Source organism: Xyrauchen texanus, chromosome 16 (assembly GCF_025860055.1).
Source record: "Xyrauchen texanus isolate HMW12.3.18 chromosome 16, RBS_HiC_50CHRs, whole genome shotgun sequence".
In the NCBI taxonomy this organism is placed as follows: Eukaryota; Metazoa; Chordata; class Actinopteri; order Cypriniformes; family Catostomidae; genus Xyrauchen; species Xyrauchen texanus.
This window is the reverse complement of record NC_068291.1, coordinates 22,856,527-22,881,438: the sequence shown is the minus strand read 5'-3', so window position 1 is coordinate 22,881,438 and position 24,912 is coordinate 22,856,527. Positions and strand designations below refer to the sequence as shown.

The following is a 24,912-nucleotide window of genomic DNA, read 5'->3' as shown; positions in this document are numbered from 1 at the left end:
ACTTTTCTTTTCCCATTTTTTTTCTTCCCAACAGAAACCTTAGGAGAAAGTCTTGGCAAAAGAAATAGGATTAAAGAATGTGACTCATCCTTTTTTTGCCAACCCTAAGCTCATTCTCCAGTGATTAAAGGCACACTTGAGAGTTAAACACAGAGGCTTTTTTTTGCCACATGTTTACAAGCCACTCTATGGGACTGACGAATGGCACAGACGACAGAAACAGTGTTTGGAGGAGAGCTGATACGGCACTCGTCTGAGAAAGAGAAACAGAGGATCTAGTCAGGCAACAATACCTCAGCCTGACTGGCATTGTCTGCCAGAAATGTCAAACAGGCTGCATTTGCATTTCCACTCGTTAGTACAGCAATCACACCCATTCACCGAAACAGACATGCCTCTGAGAACCCAATTAGTCTCAGACAGTTACTGTTTTTTTTTGTTGCTAAAAAATGCTCCAAAAATAAAAAAGGGTAGCTCATCCATCAATGAAAATTCAGTAATCATTTACTCACAGCCATGTTGTTTCAAACATGTATGACATACTTTCCAATGGGGAACACAAAAGGAGATACAGTAATTAGGCAGAATGACAGCCTCAGTCACCATTCACTTTCAGTGCTTCTTTAATCCATTCAATGAAAGTGAATTGGGACTACAGCTAACACTCTTTTGTGTTCCACAAATAAAGGCATATGGATTTAGAATAACATGAGGGTGAGTAAATGATGACAGAATTTGTATACTTAGATGGTACTATACAGAGCTGGCATAGTTTTATTTAATCACGATGCTAAAGAAAGTGCTTTGTCTGACTTGTTCTTTATAGACTGACTCGACCGACAGTATTGACTCTACTGAAGTGTGTCAATCCAATCCTGTTCCCCTAGGATAAAATGTCCAAATGCACTCTGGCTTTTGTCAAAGATGTCACAATGAATGCATTGCCTCGAATCAATTGATACATACAAGATAAATAATAATAGTGGGGTCAAGTATTGATAAAAGCGAAATGCTGAGAGAGAATTCCTCTAGTGAGATTCCTTTGTTAGTAGAGAGTCTGTCCTTTGGGTTGGCTTGTAGGGTGAATATCCTGCCTATTTCTGGCTAGTTCAATATTCCAGCCCTTCAGTATCTGGAGGCCACTCTTCCCCAATCTAGAATTCAGACAGTGAGGTCTCGTCCATCAGTCATATGGGCTTTGGCCATTTGAAAAGTGACCTGTGATCCGACAGAAATCCCTGGCAGTAAAGTGCTTACCTGCACCTTTTCACACAAGCGGTCACGTCGGTAGCTCTATCAATCTCACCATCACCGCTGGAGGCATTGAAACACTTGGCATTCACAGAAATGTGAACTCAGTATTTGTGCTTCACAAGTGAAGCATTTTCACTATAATATCTATCCAAAATACAATCTCAAATTACAATTTGCTTTGATTTCTCAGATTGACACTTGACATGTAACAGTAAATGGTTGTATTCAATCTACAATGAAGATAAAAGAGGTAATAGGCCACTGAAATATTTGCTTTTTTGTTTTGGTTGTTTCTTTTGCTTGTTTGTGTGTCAGTTTTACTCGAAATGCCCTTTAAAAAGGAGACGTGCACATCATTTAGACCAATCCTTGTAAAGGTTTCAAATAAATAGGACATTTTCCTCACTTTGACAAAAATGTTTCTCTGACACAGATTGCTTAAGCAATACTGTGACCATTAAAAGACTGTAAAACATATGGCTCTCAGCAGAAATGCCCAGCATATCAGGGCTGCAGGAAATGGTGGAGTGTATCATTTTTTAGCAGCTGTCTAAAGCACTCTCCTCTCCACCAAAAAAAGAGGTGAAAAAATGGCTCACCTTTAAAATCAGACATGATGCATGTCCCTCTTGAGAAAAGAAAGCCACAGAAAATAAATTTGCGATAAACACAGATAATGACACGAGAGAGAGAGAGAGAGAGAGAGAGAGAAATAGAGAAAAAAGCAAAAGACTCATTGTAACGGAAGGCTGTCGTGTGCTTCAGTAAAAATGCATCTGAATACATCTACATATCGACCATCTGTATGTGAAAACCCCACCCTATTGCTCTCTGCAAACGTGCACATCAACAAACAGAGATGAACTGCTAATCACCGAATCAATTAAAAAAGAATTTGTCAAAAGAGTCACGCACTTTCGCTCTCTCAGGGGTACACTTTAGGCAGAAGGGCCACCGATGTCTGCGGGCCAGGCCAAACTAGCAAGCCGTCATCCGCAAGCAAGCAAAAGCAATCTGCTTTTTCATTTTTCAGCATGGCCAGGCCCAGCCGGAGATTGATCGTCACATATGGCCCCAGAAAACAAACTGTCAATACCTTGAGCGCTGGAGAATTTGAACAAATAGCCGCCCTCCCATTCAAGCTGCTCATTGCGTCCTATTTAACAGATTTTATTGACAGTTTCCTTCTTGTAATTAAAGGGAAAACTACTGGCCGGCAACCAAGATAAAGTTCAAAGATGGGGTCAACACAAAGGGAGCCTGAGGGCCATGGCGTGACTGTCGATGCTGGACAACATCAGAGCCTGTTATTGACATGCAGGTGCATAGTGATGGGCTCCTTGCTTAAGAGGCATCTGAGGAGAGACTTACGCTAATTTGGAGAGGGGCAGCAGCCTTGCTTTTGAAGGATTTCAAAAGGGGTGGGGAGGGGTGGGAACACTGTATTTTGTGTGTTGTTGTTGTGTGTATGCATAGAAGAGGAGAAAACATGAGAGAAACAGTGAAAAGTATCTGAATAATTCTACCTTTTTACTTGTGTATTTACTCACAGAAGTAAATTAAATCAAATAATTCAAAGAAAATTATTTCTATGCCGACACATTTTTAACAGTCCATCCTCTTTAAGCAAACACGACATATAAACAAACATTGATTTAAATGCACTGATGACAGGAAATTCAAGAGGCCTCAAGTGCACTTCAAACTAAAACATAGCTTATTTCATTTACACTTGAATTGATGTGTGTGTGCGTGTGTGTGTGGGGGTGGGGGGTCTCTTTATTAGAGATAGAGTGAAGTACTGTAAAATTTCATAAGAGAGGTGTGTTTTTCTATGTAAACATGCACTATTTTTTCAGTGTCTCATGCAGGAGTGCCCGTTTTTTTAGATCACATGCCAAGTTCTTCAACTGTAACAATAGCATCTTGAGAAACCTGTGTTCTGTTCTATTCGTTGCACTGCGTCTAGCTTTTTTTAGTGCAAGAATATGTTCGTTCTAAACCCACATGAGCATCATAGCTCCAATGTGTTGAGATCATGTGTGCTAACTGCTGCAACACAGATCTTCTTTGTTTAAGAACCAAAAAGGGCATGAAACAATGTCAATTACATTGTGTTTTACCTGAGTTAGCCAGAGCAATAGCTTTAAGAGTGACAAACTCCTCCTTCTCCAGTTTCATACTCTTGTATTTCTTCACCAGCTGCAGAATGGCATTGTTCAGGTCGAGCAGGCCAGCCAGCTTGGACTGGTCCTCATCCATGATGTAGTCCTCAGCGTACACCAACTTGTCCTCAAAAGACAGTGAGCGATAGACTACACGCAAGATCAGAATCTCCATCCAAGCGCTCTGAAGAAGACTCATCTGGTCAGCCAGTGACAGCGTGGAAAACCCTGAGAAAAGTGAGAGAAAGAGCTTTGTTTAATGCAAACCGAACAATGATGATTTTCCACCCTCAAATCAACATTCAATGGCAGTACATGATATAAGAGCTCTTTTCAGTTCATTGTCAGAGGTTTCTGGTTTGTGTTAGTGGAAAGCATTGACATTCTGGAGGAAAACTCCAGTGGGAGCGAGTAGAGGCACCTAGCACGAGCCTTGGCTCTCATCTCCTGCTGCGCAGCAGGCCAGGGGGCATCCTGAGGGAGGGCACTCCTTATCTCACCCAACATGCAGTATGGATCAATTCTTCCCATCACACCAACTGAAAGACTAATTGCTTGCCTCAAACCCCTTCTTCTCCTGCCTTCCCCCAGCCTGCACGCTCACTTTTTCTTGCCTTTTTTTAAAAGTAAAGGAAAGCGTGAATTTCGTATTCATGAGTGGTGTTTGAAACTTCCTATTAGGTGGATGCCTTTTTTGTCTTATAACACAAGGAGTATTTACCCAAAAATGAAAATTCTGTCATTGCTTACGCTTATATTGTTACAATCTCTACACTGTTATTTTTAAGTGGAACACTAAAGTAGAAGAAGACGGCAAAATTATTAATAATAATGACTTAATTTGGGACTGTTCCACAAATTAAGCTATCATTTAACTTCAGAAGACTTGGAAAATAGAGCACAAATCATATGGACTGTTTTTGTTTTATTTTATTTCTATATTTTTTGACAACCATGGTCATTATGATCACTGTATGGCAAGAATTACATAACAATTCTACAATAGTTACAACTTTTGTTTTTCACAACAAAAAACACAAAAAAAAACATAAAAGTTTAAATAATGATCCAATTTTTTTTAGGCGTCTTAGTGACTTCCTAAGCCAATGTCCTACAAATATTTTTTTCTGTCTAAAAATAAATACATAAAATAAAAATAAATAAAATAATAATAATTTAAAAAATACAAATTAGAGAGAATATTTTTTTTTAGAGAGCAATTATAATTTTTTTGGACAGGAAGAAAAAGGTGAAAGGCTCAGGAAGGCATTAAAACACTTTTTTTTCAACAAAAATTATTCACCCTAGGTCAGGGCTTCCGTACTTCAGCCCTTTTGTTTTGGAGAAAATTGCAAACAGCCGTTTTGGAAAAGGTGCCACCTATATGTCGATGGTGGTACTATACAATACATCCTTAGATTTGAGTAAAACAATATAATTCATAATTAGAAAACTTACAAATTACATCTGTCTCAAACAAATACAGAATCATTGTTTTTATTCAAAAACATTAAACATTTTCATCTAAAATAAAATCCTTTGAAGAGATTGGTGAACTGCTTTAAAGGCCGTCTGTCAGCTCTAAAGGTGAGGGACAGGCACAACAGCACCTGTTGGCACTGGACGCCCAACTGACTGTGCCTCTCGTCTCATCTTACTGCTCTTCCAAGAACAGATGAGGCATCTCTCTTTGTGACAGCAAGGGGGCTAATCTGGGTGGCAGGGGAACGCCAGCAAGGAGAGGCTTACCAACATCTGTTGTGGAGAGATGCCTTCAGAGGAAGTGAGCAATATTTTGCTTATTTTTTTCTTTTCTTTTTAAAATATCTTTCTGTGAGCTGAACACTACTGGCAAGGAGCTCATTAGGTAAAGGTTTCAGGCTATTGTTTATACCAACCGCTAATATATTATCTGAAACTGTTAACATCTCTGATCTCATTAGAGGCTGACTGAGAGCTAGTGAGCAGTTGGTGCCTCCCCTGGCCTGCTGGTGCCAGTGTGCTGAATGCCAGTTGGCAGGGCCATTTTCTACTACTTAATAAAATCATCATAAGGGATTAAGCCAAGAATTTCTTAAGGGGGTCTAATGCAAGACTGCCACATTCTTACAAAGAGAATTGCCTCAATGAAAGGTGGCATGGGCTAAAAATACAATCCTACATTGTCTCTCCATGGAGGTACTTGTAATCCTTTAATATTGCTGAAAGTTTGGAAAAAATCCATCAGCATTCTCTGGAAACAAGCAAACCAGATCACTTTAAATTTTAACGTGTTACAATACACAATATTAAATAATATTTCACAACAGTTAGTTCTGGTCCACTAATCTGATTGGACAAGCAGTGTCTCAAGAGTGCTGGTATTTAATACAGTGTTAGTTTGGAACTGCTTTCATTAGCAGAGCAAAAATAGAACAAATACCTGGCAATATTGTATGTAAAATGCAATTTACTCAATTTTAACTGCCGATTTTCAGTACAACAGCACTCACGCTGGTGTGATATTGCTTGAAATGGAAATTCTCTCATAATTTAATCATCCTCATGCCATCCCAGATGTGTACGACTATCTTTTTTATAGTCAAACAAAGATTTTTAGTAGAATATTTCAGCTCTGTAGGTCCATACAATGCAAGTGAATGTTGGTAAGACCTTTAAAGGTCCAAAAAGCATATAAAGGCAGCATAAAATAATCCATATTACCACTGACGTGCGGTCTGGGTAGGCAAACTAGGCACTGCCTACCCTGCCAAAATTCTAAAATAAAATGTTTATTAAATAATAAACTTGTATTTGTATTTTTATTCTTGTGATTTATATATGCAATATGTGTGTTATTCCAATTGTTTAGACGTTATGATGACAAATGTAGCAGTTACGCATAATCAACTAAAAACAAATGGTAGAATAAGCAGTGCTTTTACGGTCCATTCATTGCAGACGACAAGCGGAAAACCCATGTTGCGCATGCACGCTCGATCCTGTATTCTTTAACATGTACGGCAAAAAGCACAAATCTGCTGTGCCTTTTGACGTAAATATGTTATGCCCGTAATCATCTCCGTTACGTATCAGACATGGACCAATTAAAATCGAGATATTCCTGTACATTTGCGTAGCTAACGTCATCACACCACAGCTAGCGTACATGCCTAATCCCCGCCAAATTCAAAATCAAAATGACAGCACCGGCCGTAATCACGGAATTAAGAAATTTTTCCAAGCTCGATTTTAATTCCAAATATGAGTTAATTGCAAGAGGGAGGTCTACGCCAGCCTTAGATTGACTAGTACAGCAAAAGGGCCCAAAAATTATCCGATCATTTCAAACTGATTAGTATGTAAGAAAAGATTGGCTATGTGGCTGTGCTAACAATCAGCGGCTGTACTGCTATCCCTGCCTGCTTCTTTCAACCAGTCAGACTGTTTGGACTTCAGCGGGATATTGTGATTTGAACAACCTGCCCGCAGCTTTAACCAAGCATGAAAAGTCGTCAGCTCACATCCAGTGTCAAATTACACTGAAAACCTTTGGAAAATCTCGGATCGACCTTGCACTTGACGAGCAAAGGAAGCTGAACATAACCTACCACAATGAAAAGGTAAAGGAAAACCGAGAGGTTTTGAAGGATCTGATAAATGCGTAACATTCACTGTTTACGCACTTGTGTGTGTGCGTGAGAGAGAGAGAGAGTACACGATATACATCCTGATTTGTACATTTCTTGATATGCCGCGCTTGTGCGTAACGTTCACTGTTATTACGTATTATTATCTTAAACAATAAATCAGGTAATCTGGCTTTCATAACTCAGTGCCTAGCCTCTTTAAGACATCACCGCACGTCACTGCATATTACTCCAGTGGTTAAATCCATACCTTAAGAAGTGATATTATAGGTGTGGTTGAGAAACAGATCAATATTAAAATCCTTGTTTACCATAAATTATCCTCCCTGCCTATTAAGTGGCAATAGGCATGAAGAATTCCAATTGTTAAAAACAAAAGGAAGAATGTGGTATTGAAAGTGAAAGTGAAAGTTGAGATTTATAGTACAAAAGGACTTAAATATTGAAGTCATATGGGGATTACTTTTATGCTGCCTTTATATGCATTTTGGAGCTTCAAAGTTCTGTCCATCCTTCACTTGCATTGTGTGGACCTACAGAGCTGAGATATTTGTTTCTGCAAATCTTAATTTCTGTTCATCAGAAGAAAGTCAAAAACATCTGGGATGGCATGAGTAAATGATGAGAGAATTAGCATTTTTGTACTAATTGGTTGCAGTTTTAAAAGGATTATCGGTTATTATCAGTCATTATCTGTTGAGTTTATCATAAAAGTAAATGGAATATAGAAGTCAAAGTAATGATTGGAGGCTGCAAACTCAAATTGGATATTTTCATGATATCCCAGACAGGCTGCCAGTCTTTGGTTGGAACAATTTTCATCAGCAGCGAAAAAATAGACACAATACTTATATTGTATCTAAAATGTAAGTTACTCAATATTGACTGCTGATATTCAGTACAACAGCACACAGTATGATTGGGGACTGAACAATTGATTTGGATATCAAGACAAACACTGATGTGGAGAGAAAGAGATACAGGCACAGGGACAAAGAGAACAAGAGCATGAAGGAAAACAGAGAGTCAAAATAAAGGCAGGGGGTGGGTGGGGGAGAGCCGGTCAGGGAGGGGAGTTGTGGAGTGGAGCGGACTGGAGTGGCAGATGGACAGAGCCATCGCCTTGAGCTCCCCCTGTGCCACTCCCAGCCCTCCCTCCCAGTCACTGCTGTTAGTAAATAATTAGATTTACACATTCCCCAATCTCTACACATCTCTCCGCAGAATAATTAAAAGCCGGATGATTAGTTTATTGAGTGGAAAGAAGAACTTTTCCCCCCCTCTTTATTGAAGTCCATCAATGATTTTATCAGGGGCTCGTGCTTTTACGGTTGTCATGCCAGTGCAGGCATCCAATTTTTCTTATCTCCCTGATTAATACAAATGCTGTTTCAGGACGCATTAATTAACAGATACAAATCTACGTTCTCATGGCCGGATCGATAGAGAGAAGAAAAGAGCCATCAATGTGAATTTACTGCTGATGATGGAAAAGGTTCTCTATTGACATTTACGCGAGGGCAAACTTTAAAGATGCATTTCCCCCCCTTCTTTTCATCTGTTATTTCATTTCACAAAAGAGCTTGGTGGCGACTGTGATCACAGTTCACTTTTGGGAGCTTTTCTGCGTGAGCGAGGATCCAAAGAGTCAATTTAAAGCCTGCCACAGTTATTTCAGCTGTGTTATTTGTGTACAGCCCATTTTCCCTAAAGGAATTCCTGTAACAAAAGGAAGTTTGATGACAAAGTGGAGGAATGACACAGGATAGCAGTTTGAATTTCCCCCCAAAAGAATGGATTTTATAAAAAAGTGTGCATTAAGGTTTTTATGTAAATGTGTATTTATTCCAGAGTTAATGTAAGTCCATATTTTTATTTAATTTTGTATTTTGTAGCTTTAATTGTCATAAACCGTTTTATTTCATTTAAACCCAGTTTACTCTAGTTCATATTAAGTTTCAATATTAGTTTTAGTTTTCATTCTTTACACAGCACTTCAAATGATGATATACATGACAATTTGTCAGAAAATACAGCTTTTTGACAGAATACACAGAAAGTCTAAATTCAGGCTTATAATTTGTTTGGGCATTGGCATTTTAGTGCACACTGCTGGTTTATTTATTTATTTATTTTATTAAATACATTTAGTTTTTTTAATTTTTAGTTACCTAAAATATTTGATATTTTTATCTTCATAATAGTTTTCGTAAATAGCAATAACCTTGGTTTATTATTGCACATATTTATCAGCTTCTCCTTCATATATTTTTGTAAAGAAAAAAAAAAATCTTGTAACTTTGGATAACAGACTTTTATTTGGCAGACACAAAGCAGACTGCCCCATCCACATGACACACAGGCATATCTGATTCACCATTCAATCTCCTGTAACATTCTCTCAATTTAACTCTCCTAGCCCAAAGACTGGCTTCAGAGCTCATTTCTCTCTCTCTCTCTCTCTCTCTCTCTCTCTCTCTCTCTCTCTCACTTTGGCACAAAGGGGGCTTTTGCCACTAGCACAATCTTTTCTTTTCTCAATCTCTCTCTTTTTCTCTCAGTAAACTGATGCACTATGTGGTAGAAGGGGAGGAAAGGCTAAGTAAATGGATCTGTGAAGGTTACACCAGTAGAAGGTATCTGATGGCTGAGGCCTTGTGAAACCTGCAGTGGCTTTTCAGAAGAAATAAGCATTGGAGCAGCGCATAGCACAGGCTGACAGAAAGGGGCTGCGATGCAGCCATGCGAAATTAACCCCTACTGTGCAGGACTGCTCACCACCAGGCCTCACAGCAACCACCGGCCGTTCATCTGCCAAATCTTTTCTGACTGCACGTTTACACCGCTGAGAGGGCTCATCAGCACACACACACACACACACACACACACACACACACACACACACACACACACACACACACACACACACACACACACACACACTCAGTTTTCCTCTTCCCTAGGGCAGACTTCACCTCAGAAGCATTACTTAGCATCATCTGAACACACTACTCCATCTCACTTTCTGCAACACCCCTGCTTATTTTCTCGTGGTTGCAGGGTAAATGAGCACGCCTGAGCAATGAGAATCATCACTATTCTGCATACGGACCATGCTGGATGTTTATTTTAAAGGACCCTGGCTCCCTCCTGAGCTCCTGCGTGAATCTACACACTATTCACTTTCACACTTTGTCAAGACGATGATGACACAGTGACTAATCTACTTGTAAAAATAGTGAGGGGGAAACATAGTAATATTGGTAGTCCAAGTTGTCATATCGCCTTAAGAGAACAGAATCTAATAATACATGTTGAATCCTTAAAAAAACAACTTTGCATCTTATCTTTGCAACACTATTACTCTGAGCATATACACATGATGGCATAGTTTACTCTCCCTCATGTCATGCAAAACCCATATGACTTTCTTAGTTATGGGGAACACAAAAGGAAAAAAAGGAATATCTGTCTTTTCAATACAACTGCAGTCGATAGAGCCCAGTGTGACTGCTGTGTGCATTTTCCATTTCTCTTTTTGATTTGTAACTAGTAACACCTACTGTAATAAACATGCACAATATTTATATACAGTACATATATATTTTTTTTCTACAGAAAATAGTTTTCAAAAAAAATGGATGGCAACAGATGTGGACAGTGGGACTAAGGTGTGAAATATTTAAATAATACAAAGCTATTGAATGTCAGATTTTTTTTTTTTTCTTCAGGAACTCGTTGATTCTCAATGTGATAATGCAGAGTAAATATATGATTTCTAAGGAAACAATGCACAAAAGTACACATTAGTGTACATTCTGTTTAGCGATAAATTGTGTTTCGCGATAAATTGCTCAAATTTAAAAAATGTCAATCGGATGATACTAGAGACTAATCTTTTGACTCAAACAGGTTTCAATTTAAAAACTTAATTAGATTTCTTACCAGATGTAGTTTTGTTGCTGTTTCTTCCAAAGACAAACTCAGCTGTGATCGGAGCCATGTTATTTTGTCACATGACTCCGTATGTCGAAAGTTTAACCCTTTACTGACAGCCCAGAGAGATCAGTTTGTTTAAATTAATTTAAATTATGTGTTGCGTATAATGAAGCCAAAATACAATGTCCACGCAAGTGTGCGTGGGGTCGCACGAGGTTAAAGCTTATAAAGGATCCAAAAGTATAATTAAAAAATGTAATGCGACTTGTGCATCAGAGAGATGTTGAATAGATTTGTGTTTTGTTTTTCTGGATGAACTCATATTCTCCCACAACTACCAAGAACACGTTCAGCATGTTCGGCAGGTCCTAGTGCAGTTGCTGAAGCATAAACTCTTTGTGAAGCTGGAGAAGAGTGAATTTCATGTTCCGGCAGTATCATTCCTCGGCTTCTGTGTGTCCAAGGGCAGTCTCCAGATGGATCCTGGCAAGATTCGGACAGTCTTGTATTGACCCTGTCCAACTTCAGTGAAGCAGGTACAGTGCTTTCTAGGCTTCTAAAATTTTTATAGGATATTCATTAGAAACTTCAGTTCTGTTGCAGAGCCTCTCTCCGCACTCACTAAGAAGTCAACCAGACAGTTTGCGTGGACCAGCAGAGCTAACCAGGCCTTCAATAAATTGAAGCGACTCTTCACATCTGCCCCTATCCTTACTCTCCCTGATCCAGAGATGCCCTTTGTATTGGAGGTGGATGCCTAAGATGTGGGGATAGGAGCTGTCCTGTCACAGAGGAGTAAGAGTGATAATAAGCTTCACCCATGTGCATTCTTCTCTCGTCGGCTTACCCCAACTCAGAGGAATTATGATATTGGGAACTGGGAGCTAAAATGGCATTAGAAGAGTGGAGGCATTGGCTTGAGTGGGCCAAATACCCTTTCCTCATATGGACAGACCACAGGAACCTTACTTATATCCAGGAGGCAGAGAGGTTGAATTCTCAACAAGCCCGTTGGTCATTTAATTTCACTCTTTCCTATTGCCCAGGTTCCAAGAATCTCAAGCCAGATGCACTCTCAAGACAGTTTGAGCCACCACAGGGGGAGTCCTGTCCAGAACTCATTCTCCCCACTTCCAGGGTGGTGGCCCCCATCCAGTGGGATATTGAGATGGCTGTCAAGAGGGCCCAACTGCAGCAGCCAGGACCAGGTAATGGCCCTCTTTGTCCCTAACTGTCTGAGTTCTGAGGTTTTACAGTGGGCTCATGCTTCCCTCCTTTCTGGACACTCGGGAACTACTAGAACTTGCAAGCTTGTCCATAGGAAGTTCTGGTAGCCTAAACTCCAGAGGGATGTCCAGGCCTTCGTCGCTGCTTGCTCCATTTGTGCTCAGAACAAGGAACATAGGACCAATCCCTCAAGGCCTGCTGTACCCACTACCTATTCCGAGACGCCCTTGGTCCCACATTTCCTTGGACTTCATCACAGGCTTACCACAGTCTCAAGGAAATATGGTAATTCTAGAGATGGTGGACAGATTTTCTTAGACTTGTCGTCTCTTACCTTTGCCAAAGATCCCCACAGCAAACCAGACAGCAGAAATGTTAATGAGGCACGTGTTCAGGATCCACGGGTTCCCACAGGTATGGTTTCCGACCGGGGCCCACAGTTCACGTCACGGTTCTGGAAAGCGTTTGGTCAGCTCATTGGCTCTTCCATCAGCCTGTCTTCCAGCTTCCACACCCAGTCCAATGGCCAGATAGAGAGAGTAAACCAAGACATTGAAAGGACACTAAGATGCCTGGTCGCTGACAATCACTCAAACTGGAGCTCTTGATTAATCTGGGCTGAGTTTGCACATAACACCCTTTACCATTCTTCCCTAGGCATGTCTCCTTTTGAATGTCAGCATGGTTTCCCACCCCCCTCTATTTCCCGGACAGGAGCCAGAGGTTGAAGTCCCTGCTGCTACACAGCTGGTCCGCCAGTGCCGATGTTCCTGGCAAAGAGCATGTGTTGCGTCATTGAGAGCCACCCGACAACAACAGAGGCAGGCTGACCGACACTGGAGGGTGGGACCCACACTTCACCCAGGGCAAAGAGTATGGCTGTCAACCTGAGACCTTCCTCTGCGGGTGGAATCCCAAAAGCTGGCCCCACGATACATTGGCCCATTCCCAGTCCTCCGAAAAATTAACCCAGTTTCCTATCGACTCCATCTGCCCAGATCCATGAAGGTTCATCCCACTTTTCATGTTTCACGGTTAAAACCTGTTGGTTGCTCCACTCTGTCTCCAGTTAGTAAGCCTGCCACAGTACCTCGTATCATTGATGGCCAGCCAGCAGACTGCTTGATTCTCACGGGGTCCGTGGGAAGACTCCATATCTGGTGGACTGGGAGGGCTATGGCCTGGAGGAGACTGGGAGGGCTATGGCCCGGAGGAGCGGACCTGGGTTCCTTCTCGTGACATCCTTGATCCTACTCTCATCTCAGAGTTTCACAGAGCCCGGGGGAACTGACAGGAGAACGTCAGGAGCCGTTCCTAGGGGAGGGGCTCCTGTAAAGGATCTCCTCTTTGGGTTGCTGTTCCCCTCCAGACCAGCAGGGGGTGCCTTCCTTGAGCCTTCTATGACATGTTCTCTCCACTCCTGCAGATGGCACCAACGACCCTAACCCTGTTCAACTCCCTGCTCGTTAACCCTCATTCCCTTCACCTGTGTCTAGGCCTTTATAAGTTTGTTTGTTCCCTGCCTTTGTGTTCAGTCTTGAGCCTATACACTCTGTGCCTCCAGTGACAAGTTCTCTAGCTAAGTGTTTTTCTTATTATACCCTTTTTGACCCTTGTGTCTATTTTTGTTTCTCTGTTTTATGGGAGTTAGCTCAGTGGTAAAACACCTACCACTTGAGCACTGCAGACCCAGGTTCAATCCCTGCCTACGGCAGCCTCATTACAGTAACATTAAAAATTTACCTAAAATTTGTAAATTATGACAGAATTTTTGTTTTTGGGTGAACTATTCATGTAAGTCACAAAACATGCCAAAATCAATTTAATGAATGTTGACATGAAAACAAATGTTTCTTTGTCTAATTTTGGCTGATTTGTCATTACTGTAAGCTTACAGATAAGCCTGTGGTGAAGCTAATGATGCCAAAGGCCATGGGGTGAGACAGAACAACCACCATGCCAGTCCCTGTCTCTCTTTTTACTGTCCTAGTGAGGCACTGAAATGCTCTTCCCTCACCAACTAAACTAACTCACTTCAAAGATCCTCTACTAAACAACGCCCACCTAAATAAACTACAAATATTAGCTAACAGAAGTCTTGCACAAATCAAAAACAATATTAAAAGGCAAACAAGTGTGTTCTGTGTGTGTAAACAGTGTGGTCTTTTGTCTCCCTTCCCCCCTCAATGAGGAGGGGGAGACACAGGGGAAGTGATGACAGGAGCTTCATACACACAAACTGCCGCAGCGCTCCGCTTTGCTTTTATCACTGGCCGCCTTTCATCTCCACAAAACAACACCAGTTAGAGAGAGAGAGAAAGAGAGAGAGAGAAAATCACACTTTTTAGGAGGGAAAACACATTAACACCGCCATAGCTGTCCACATCCATTTAGCGGCTGAGCAAATATTCACCTGTCTGTGTGAGGCGTGCTGCCGTACAGTTCTTCCCGTGATCACACGAACACCGCTACGGTGTTAAACAGCTGCTGGCTTCTGCTCTACCATTCAAGTTAAACAGAATTTAGTGCTTTTCCCAAGGTCTTTTCTCTGGGGGAAAATGGAATGGTATTTTCGTCACTTAATGTTTTGTTTCAGTGAGGAATTTTGTGAGGAATTCAAAGATCTGAGATCCAACCAAGACTGTTGCTGAGGAAAGGTGGAGCAATGGGGTCATAAGGTTTCAATTGTATCATCAGACTATGGAAAGTTAACATGAAATTAACATTTACACAATTTACTTTCTTTTTTTTATTTGTTATATTTATCCCCTTTTCTCTCCAATTTGGAATGCCCAATTCCCACTACTTAGTAGGTCCTCGTGGTGGTGCGGTTACTCAAGTCTCAGTTGCTTCCGCTTCTGAGACCGTCAATCCGCATCATATCACGTGGCTCGTTGTGCATGACACCGCAGAGACTTGCAGTATGTGGAGGTTCATGCTACTCTCTGTGATCCATTGATAGTGAGAACCACTAATCATGACCATGAGGAGGTTACCCCATGTGACTCTACCCCGGGCCAAAATGGTTGCTTAGGAGACCTGGCTGGAGTCACTCAGCACACCCTGGATTCAAACTCGTGACTCCAAGGGTGGTAGTCAGTGTCAATACTCGCTGAGATACCCAGGCCCTCCACAATTTACTTTCTTAATAAATATTCCTAGTCCTAGTTATTCCAAATAAGAAAAATATCTTGCAATCTTTCATCAAAATGAATGAACTTGCTCGACCTCTGAAATGATTTTCCTTTTTGACTGACATCACCAATACATCTAATTTGTCAACACCTGCCCTTAAATTGCCTAACTCCATTCTGGTATGTAACACACACTTTTCAAAAACCAATAATTTCACCATGAATAAAATAAAGTTCCGCCCTACACTGAAATATAGCAGATCATGGAAGCAAAAAAATCGCTTGTGAATGGTGTTTTATTTTGAATAAAAACCTTTAATGTCATCATCAAAAAAAAACTAAAAAAGGACAGTAGCACAATACCACATAAATAAACACAAAAGGTAAATTAATTTGAGCCTTGAACTTGTAAATCATTAAATTGAACTTGTTTTCAAATGATTAAGACATTATTTTGCTCATGCGAATACTGAACATTTGTTGTTCCCTTGAAGGATTTGCTCAACACAAAAGCATTTAGATGCTGCATAGGCAAGTTAGCACTGCTTCTTGATTCTAATGCACCTAATTAGCAATCGGCAGACTCTTAATTGCATACATTAAGGGCGATTGGTGGAGGAGATTAATTCTAAATATACCCAGGCAGCTGGTTAAGATAGCATGGATTACTGTTCGGTCTGTACTTTTCCAGTTAATTGCGTATAAAAATGAGGCAGCAACAAGCACATGTGCCCTGGTGGCGGGTGCGGAGAAGGCCGGAAGCTCCCAGGACTGTAATAAAGCAGCTATAGCAGAGGCTCCACAGATGGAGTGACATTAACCACAGAGCCGAAAAGCCATTTCCAACAATGAAATATCAATATTTACATTTTAATTACACCTTTTCCCTATGTCTCCCAAGAGTCTCTTATGGTTGGCTCTTTGGTTGTGAAGTGCTATGAATGTGGAGGTGACGGTTAAGGGTTTCGGGTGGAGCTGGTCAGAGCGCACGATGATATTAATCTCAGATGTCTTTCTGACTTTTGTTGTTGTGAGATTGATGTGGATTTTAAAGGTGAAGTGTGTAATTTCTGTGCCACTTGCATCACCAAATGGAATTGCAAATATAATGACTATTTTCAAACAGGTTTCTTGAACACTGGTTGGTTGGGCAAATAAATTTATTTATATTAAATAAATTTGCCCACCCCAAACTCAAGCCTTGTCTCTGCATATTAAACTGGGATAAGAGAAACTAAAAAGAGCAAATTAGAGTTATACATGCACTAAAGAAAATTGTTTATTCCAGGGTTTTTGCAGAAGGCGCCATTCTGAAACATCATGTAATCGAGCACGCCGATTTCCTTATGCTGTTTAATGTATTAAGATTAAGCAGTTTAACATATCAGGGATTATCCCAGAGAATGAGGCTTAATGTGGCCATGTAAATGGACAAGGCGTTCTGATGGGTGTTTGCGCATGTGTGTGAACACACCAAAAATCAAACGTGATAGGATGGAGCCCAACAAGTTAACACTGTGGACATTTCTCAGAGTACAATTGGAAAAGCACATACACTATTATCTAAACCCAGTTATACACACCAATGTAAATATTGACTGTCCCTCAACATTCCAGTATACGCTCTTTTACATAAGAGGGAAACCCCAATATTGCAGCGCAATGTTACTGCAGGTCACGATGGAAAGTAAAAAAAAACAATACAGCAACAAATTCTGGCATATATGTAAATAAAGCAAAGCAACAGAGAATAAAATAGCAAAGTATTGCTCGAATGTCACTTTTGTTATTTACACAAGCGTTGCGGTGAAATTACACTGCCGTTCAAATGTTTGGGTTCACTTGTTTCTCATGATCTTAAAAAACATTTTGATTTGAAGGCATATGCTTAAATGTTTGAAATTAGGTTTGTAGACAAAAATATAATTGTGACAACATATTAATTTATTTCATTACAAAACAAACATTTTATTTAAAACCATTTTGTTTTTAAATTGATGACTTGGAATAATAAAGAAAAGGAGCTAATAAGTGCCCAGTAATGATGATAACTCCTTCAATACTGTTTAAAAAGCATCCCAGGGTGATACCTCAAAAAGCTGGTTGAGAAAATGTCAAGAGTATGTTTCTGCAAATTCTATGCAAAGGGTGGCTACTTTGAAGATGCTAAAATATAACATAGTTTTGATTTATGTTTAAAAAAATTTAGTCACAATACAATTGCTATCATTCCATTTTTGTTCTTTTATAGTTTTGATGACTTTACTATTATCCTTAAATGTGAAATATAATAATTATGAAGAATGAGTAAGTGGCCCTAAACTTTTTACCGGTAGTATACGTTGCTGTGGAGAAAGCTGCTTACTAACCGATCTACATATATACAGGAGTAAAGAGTATGCAGCTTATACAGAGCATGTAAACTGGAACGCTGCTTGTTGGCAATATGCCGCATTCTCACAATAAACCACTTTCTGGTGTCATGTAAATGTAGTCAGTATTAATCTGGCAAAACACAAAATAAACACATCTTTCCATGCTCACTCCGTTGGCTTGATGCAAATGAAGCCCGATTATGTCAATTTCCTGTTTCTCAGGGGGTTTGGTTTCACCCCATCCATGTACTTTCTGTATTTTTTGTGCCAATGTTTGTAAGAACAACAACAGTTTTGTCCTATTCCTATTAGGATGTATTAGTGTAGTTTACACAGAGCTCTAGAGCTCTCCCCCATGCTCCTGTGTCAGTCGGACGCCTTTGATGTGCACCTCCCCCACGGGGACAACATGACTAGCCTAAACGCACACTCCACAGCTCCTACTGGCAGGGATTCCCACATGTCACCACAGGAGCTTCTGTTCCATCAGACAAACATACATGTTTTAAAAAACCCATGAAACCACTTGATAAATGCAGTTTTCGTGCCTGTGTTGACATATTTTCAATTGAAACAGTAAGTTGGTGCGGAACATATTGAAAGGGTCATCTTAAAAAAAAAAAAAAAAAAACAATAGCCGTCAGTTTATGCCATAGCATGAACCATGAATTTCTACTTGCTATTGGATGCGATTATAGCGCATTTTACTGGACAAAAATGTGGATACACCCTTGAGTGCACGATCAGTGTCATCAACATTTCTATGCAACATCAAATATGGCCTCAAAGCTAACAGACATGACCAAAAACTCCAATTTCTATTTCACTTTACAAATGTGTGTGCAAGATGCCAGGATCATCAGGAGCGTGAGAGTGTGTGTGTTTGTGTTTAAGTATGATTGGGCAGGTTGTGAGGGGTGCAGCACAAATACTTATACGGATTCATTTGTTTTGCCATGCTGATCGATGAAGGCCTTTATGAGGTTTTATTGACAAACCCTACCTCATCTGGACGTCAAGAGAAAAAATCTTTCATGAAACATTTTTCTCCAAAACATGCCCTAACTCAGAACATCTGCAATGAATTTACCACAGCATATTATTTATATGCTTATCATTTGAGATTAAATACAAAAATCTCCTAGATCTTCCTGGTAGAGGCCTGACTGCATCGATTAATTTCATACTTAGGGATTAGTGCCTCTTTCAAACATGATCCAGTCAGACAAACAAAACCGAAGGAATGCCCTGCATTTCCTAAGCACAGCCAGCATCCAGCATTAATGGCACACACAGACAGACAGGGAGCCTTGCGCTTAAAGCATGCCTTAATGCTTCCAAGACAAGACATTACCCCATTCCACGGCAATGAGCACCTTTTAATTTCAACAAAAGCCACGGCTGGAAATCTTAATTAATTGTTCCATACTGCTTCAGGGTCATTATGCAATGTAATAAAGGCCGTGTAATTATGAAATTTTACAGCCATTACTGAGGCTGATAGCTCGTATTTCATCATCAGGCGGGCCGATGGCTTTCCGGGCGCACAGCTTCAAGTGATGGACTGCACACAGATCTATCAGGCCCAAACAATACGCTGGCCAGGCTGGCGTAATAGCTACCCACAGATGAAGCAACAGATAAAGATAAACTATAAATCCGTAGCAGAAACCCAAATGCTTTTTAGCGGCCAGCATGAGTGAGCATTGAAGGCTTTGATTACACAATTGGAAATAAGCAGTGAAGCATGTGTGAAGGAAGTAGTTGGGCTGTGGGAATTAGTTTGTCTGCTTAAATGTGCATGGTGAACGGTGAGTCAGTGAGGAAGAATGGCTGATTTAATTCGTTTTTATTGAGGGGGAACTTTCCATTAATTTCTACTGTTTTTTTGTTTTTTTTACTCAGCTAATGATACTTTCTATCCTGTAACCCTAAACCTAACACTAACAAGACTGATCTCAAAGTGAAATTGTAAACAGTATGTTGACTTTTCCGAAGCTAAAATAAGTCTGTGCTTTCTGATATTCAAAACACTGCCCCCAGTGGCCAAAGCGCTGTTAGGCATATGGGCACGTGTGAGCACCATTTTCTGGGTGTAATCTTCACGGAGGGGCGCCAAATGTGAGTTGTTTTCGGCTGTACATGCTGTAGTACAGTGAAAAGGAATGCACATTTTTTAACTGTACTTCCCAACCCAAACGTTACCATCAATAGAGTAAAAATTGTATGTTACATGAAAAGCTGCAACCTCCAAATCTTGCTTGTCACTGATTATGCAAATTTGATTACCTACGATTACACGGGATCTGAACCTTGGTCTCCCACACTGTTGACACAACGCAATTCCAGTAGCGCCACAGGGGAAGAAAACATATTTCCACAAAATTAATGAAATATGAAGGGTCACATGTGGGGACTTCTGGAACGACACGATTATTGTTTTTACCCATCATTTTTAACAATATTTTACCGTTATGGTAAATATATTCTCTTATTAAACATAATATAAATGTAAATGTTAATTACACAACAAAATCATACTTTTCCAAGACATGTATTGTCTTGTTAAATATATTATAATTTTTTACTGTATGTGTTAACCAATTTGCTTTTTTATAGTACCATTTTAATTAAATTTTTCTAAAAATGTATGTTTTTGTCATAATTTCAGGTTTTTTATCCTTGAGGGGACATTTGGTCCTCACAATATAGACAAAAGCTTTACCCATACACACACACACACACACACACAGACACACAGGAATTAAAATATAGCGAGGGACACAAGAGTACCTACACCATGACGTATAGCTATTTCAGAACAGAGAGAATAATATAACATAGTAATGCATGAAAGCATTGATCATGATAAACACGAGAACTTATTTTAGGAGGGCCACATTTTATGTATAAAATGTGCAGGGGAAAAGAATTAGGCGAAAAGGAATATGCTGATGCCAGTTTTGCGAGACACAATGGCTTCTCAGGCTTAGAAGTACAGAAGAGGATCTTAGGGGGGAAACTCTCTATACCTGAGGTACTGCAACAAAAGAGCCAAAGAGGGAAATTCAGAAAGGGGGGAAAGTACACTTTGGACACACTTATGGAAGCAGACATTTAAATTTGAATTTATATTCAAATACGAAAAATGATGGGGGGTGGCACATTTAGATGTTGAGAATGTCCATATGGACATTACTGTTAGGGAAGTGAGTTAATAAATACTATATTTGAACTAGACTTTTTACTTGGCTTTTGTCCTTTATTATAGGACAGGGAAGAACTGACAGGAAAGTGGAGGGGGAGAAAGAGAGCAATTGAGATCGGGATATGAAGTGTGTCAGGCCGGACTTGAAGTGTGTTATTGAGTTATTATTCTGTTTACCAGTTCTCATAAAATTATGAAACATCATGAAATATCAACTTGATATTTCAATGTTAAGTATATATTTTCGAGGCATCTTCCATGAAACACAATGGGAGATGTAAGGGAGAATGACAGCCTCAGTCACTATTGACTTTCATTGCATCTTTTTTCCATACAATGAAAGTGAATGGTGACTCAGGCTTTCACTCTCCAAAAAATCTCCTTTTTTGTTCCACGGAAGAAAGTTCATTGGATTTGGAACAACATGAGGGTGAGTAAATGTTGACAGAAATTTCATTTTTGGATGAACTATTTTCTTGATTTTAAGTGCATCCAGGATGAGCTGCCTGTTTAACTCACTGCCTCATTCACTGCCTTACTTATATGCACACCGCTGTACACACACAGATATACACAAACCACAGTAAGGTTATAATTCCTCAAAGACAGACGACAGCTCAAATCCAATCCCATTTTCCTGCCTGCTTACACTCTGATGGAGATAATGCCCCCTGAACTGATATTTTGGGGTGGGGTTTCAGGGGCGGGCCGTTACAAGCCTGTCTGTGAACTTTGCATAAACCTCTAGAAAAAACAAAAAACATTGTAATATGATGACAGGCCTGTTCTACCTCCTAGTAAATTTGCTGTTGGAAATGAGAGTTGGGGAAGGGGGATTGAAATAGAGTTTGGTTTGTATAATTACGTCCATCTATCTTTATATTCCACCAGCATATCACAAATTGAAAATACTAAAAATTGACTGTTCATTGTGATGGTTAATGATTGGCGGAGACACAGCGATGATTTATTGGTTACTTACTGATATGACACATTTGCATCTTATTAGATGGAGATTACGTGGAGGCCCTTTCAGATTGCAGGACGCGGCCCTCCACAAACTGCCTGATGGATTGATTTGATTTGCAAATGTAATCAAACTAATAAGAGGGAAAAATGAGCACTAATGCCTTGTTTTTTCAACGGGCAATCACACAGGGCTGCCCCCCACTGGCTGCGGGACAGACAGAGGGCCTGATGGGTTGGTAAGAATGCAGCACTGGTGAAAGGGGCAGAAGGTTACTATCACACATAGTCAGCTCTTTTTCAGCCCTTATAAAGAAAATGTGTTCTTTATGAAGACAGACACATAAAAGGGACAGATCAACAGACACAATGCAAAGTTTTGTCATGTGAAAACAAATGCTAGTGTCTACTGCTGAAGTGCAAAGCATGATGCAAATGTGTCTTCTGTCAGTTGCATTTGCAATAGGCAAAGGCAGATGTGTTTTCATGTGTGGTGTAGGTTAGGGAATGTGAATTGTATCAGATGGACAGTCACTCCATACTCTGTGGTGTATAGTGTTCTAAAAACATCTATATTAATTTCAAGGAGGGAATACATTTGTAACTATGGTGAGTAATGTTCACATGAAGTCCTTCCATCCTTCCTGAATTCTAACAATATAACATTAAGGGGAAAACAAAGCTTAATATACACTACACAGCTATATAATGTATGTATATATATATATATATATATATATATATATGTATATATATATATATATATATATATATATATATACATAAATACATTATTAAATATATGATTATCTGGTAGCTACTCAAATCTCACACACATATGATGATATGAAATTAAAAATCAAGTGAAACTACTTATATCTAAAACTTAATATTGTTATCTATGATAAATCATTATCTAGTCCAGATGTTGTTACAATATTTTATTGAGTTATTTTAAAGGAATATTCCGGGTTCAATACAAGTTAAGCTCAATTGACAGCATTTGTGGCATAATATTGATTAAACCACAATTATCGAAATTATCAAACTGCTAATTAAGAAGCCACAACTTAATCCTGGAGAACTTGCTAATTATAGACCGATTTCAAATCTCCCGTTTATGTCAAAAATACTAGAAAAGGTAGTATCCTCCCAAATATGTTCATTTCTACAGAGAAATAGTATATATGAAGAATTTCAATCAGGATTTAGGCCTCATCACAGTACAGAGACTGCACTTATCAGAGTTACAAATGACTTGCTCTTATCATCTGATCGCGGCTGCATTTCTCTTCTAGTGCTTTTAGATCTTAGTGCTGCATTCGACACGATAGATCACGACATTCTCTTGAATAGGCTAGAGAATTATGTTGGAATTTGTGGAGTGGCATTAGCATGGTTTAGGTCATATTTAGCAGACTGCTACCACTTTGTCTATGTAAATGAGCCATTAAAATATGGTAATGCAATGATGATTAATCGACTTTATAGACATTACAGTTTTATCGTCTGTTAATGCTGATATTCTGTAAAGCTGCTTTGAAACGATGTGTGTTGTGAAAGGCGCATACAAATAAAATTGACTTGACTTGACTTGATTACCACAAACATTTATTTTGACTTGCCTTTTCTTAAAAAAAAAAGCAAAAATCTGGGCTACAGTGAGGCGCTTAGAATGGAAGTGAATGGGGCCAATTCGTAAACAGTAAAATATTCACTGTTTCAAATGTATAGCCACAAGACATTAACGTTATGTGTTTTAACACGATTTTAATGTGATAAAATTGATTACTAACCTTTTCTGTGTAAAAATATAGACAATTTTACAACTTTGTTGTCATGACGAAGCTATGACAACAAATCCTTAAACCCTAAAATTACTGATATTTTTTTTTTATTTTAAACAACATTACATCTCAAAAAATGAAGAATTAATGTAAGTGCTTTTATAAAAATACAAGCTTCACATTTCTGCCTTTAAACCTTCTAAAAGGCACATTGTAACTTCGATTTTTGCGACGGACGACAACGACTGCGACGGCGACGGATGAGTTTAATTACTTTTTTTGGGTCATCAACATTATGCCATAAAGGCTGTCGATTGAGCTTAACTTGTGTTGACCCCAGAATATTCCTTTGCTGCTACAATTTATTATTACAACATTTCGGTCATGCAACCTTCGTCAGGTATTTAATGATCGAAAATGATTGTAATAAATTGTATATTATTTACATGTTGCTTTGGCAAGAAAGCATTTGATATAGTACTAACTGCTAATATAAGGTGTACTAACTGTGCAGGATATTGCAGCAATACTGGACCTGGATCACATTAAGAGGGCTTTGTTTTCCTTGTTGAAGCTTGGTTAGTTAGGTCTTAACCTATTAAAGTACGGTACCTTAGCAATGGGTTTATCAGTAATTTTTACATAGTCTTTACACTACTTTGAATTAATTCTAATGTGAATGGGTGACCCAGTGACATTCTTGCAACAGAACATGTCTGTGTAATTATGCATGTATGCATTTGAGAAAGTGTCTTTCATTCTTAAGGTAATTAATCTGTTTAAATAATGTAGGTTAAGTAGCTGAGAGAGAGAGAGAGAGAGAGAGAGAGAGAGAGAGAGAGAGAGAGAGAGAGCACATGCACACACTGACACATTTTCTCCTATCTTTGCTCTGTCTGTATAGCTGTTCTGTGAGTGTCAGACTTAATTTAGTGTGTCTCACTTTGCTGAATGTATCAGGAGTGAAACCCCTGCTAAAAGTGAAATTTTGATTTGCTAAAAGGAGCTTAGGGCATCTATTAATCAATATTTGCAGTGTGTCAGGCAGAAGGCGGTGACAGACAAGGCCGCATTTAGAGATTGGTTGGAGTGCGGATATTGGTGGGGGGGTGTCATGAATGGGTTTTCTCCTCTCATCCGGGCGAGAGAAGAGGAGGAGGGGGGTCCCAAAAACACATCTGGGAAAAGCACTGGCAGGCACACCAGCATGAGTGAGGAGGAATATGGG

At 39.5% G+C, this 24,912-nt stretch overlaps 1 protein-coding gene across 4 annotated transcripts in view; it reads right to left on the bottom strand.

Annotated features, from left to right (window-relative positions):
* esrrga (estrogen-related receptor gamma a) overlaps positions 1–24,912 on the bottom strand; it is a 92,533-nt gene that overhangs the window by 5,256 nt on the left and 62,365 nt on the right. For all 4 annotated transcript variants that reach the window (XM_052146071.1, XM_052146069.1, XM_052146070.1 and 1 more), the window contains one exon: positions 3,378–3,647. In XM_052146071.1, coding sequence (XP_052002031.1) covers positions 3,378–3,647 — 270 coding nt within the window. The remainder of the gene's footprint in view (positions 1–3,377; positions 3,648–24,912) is intronic.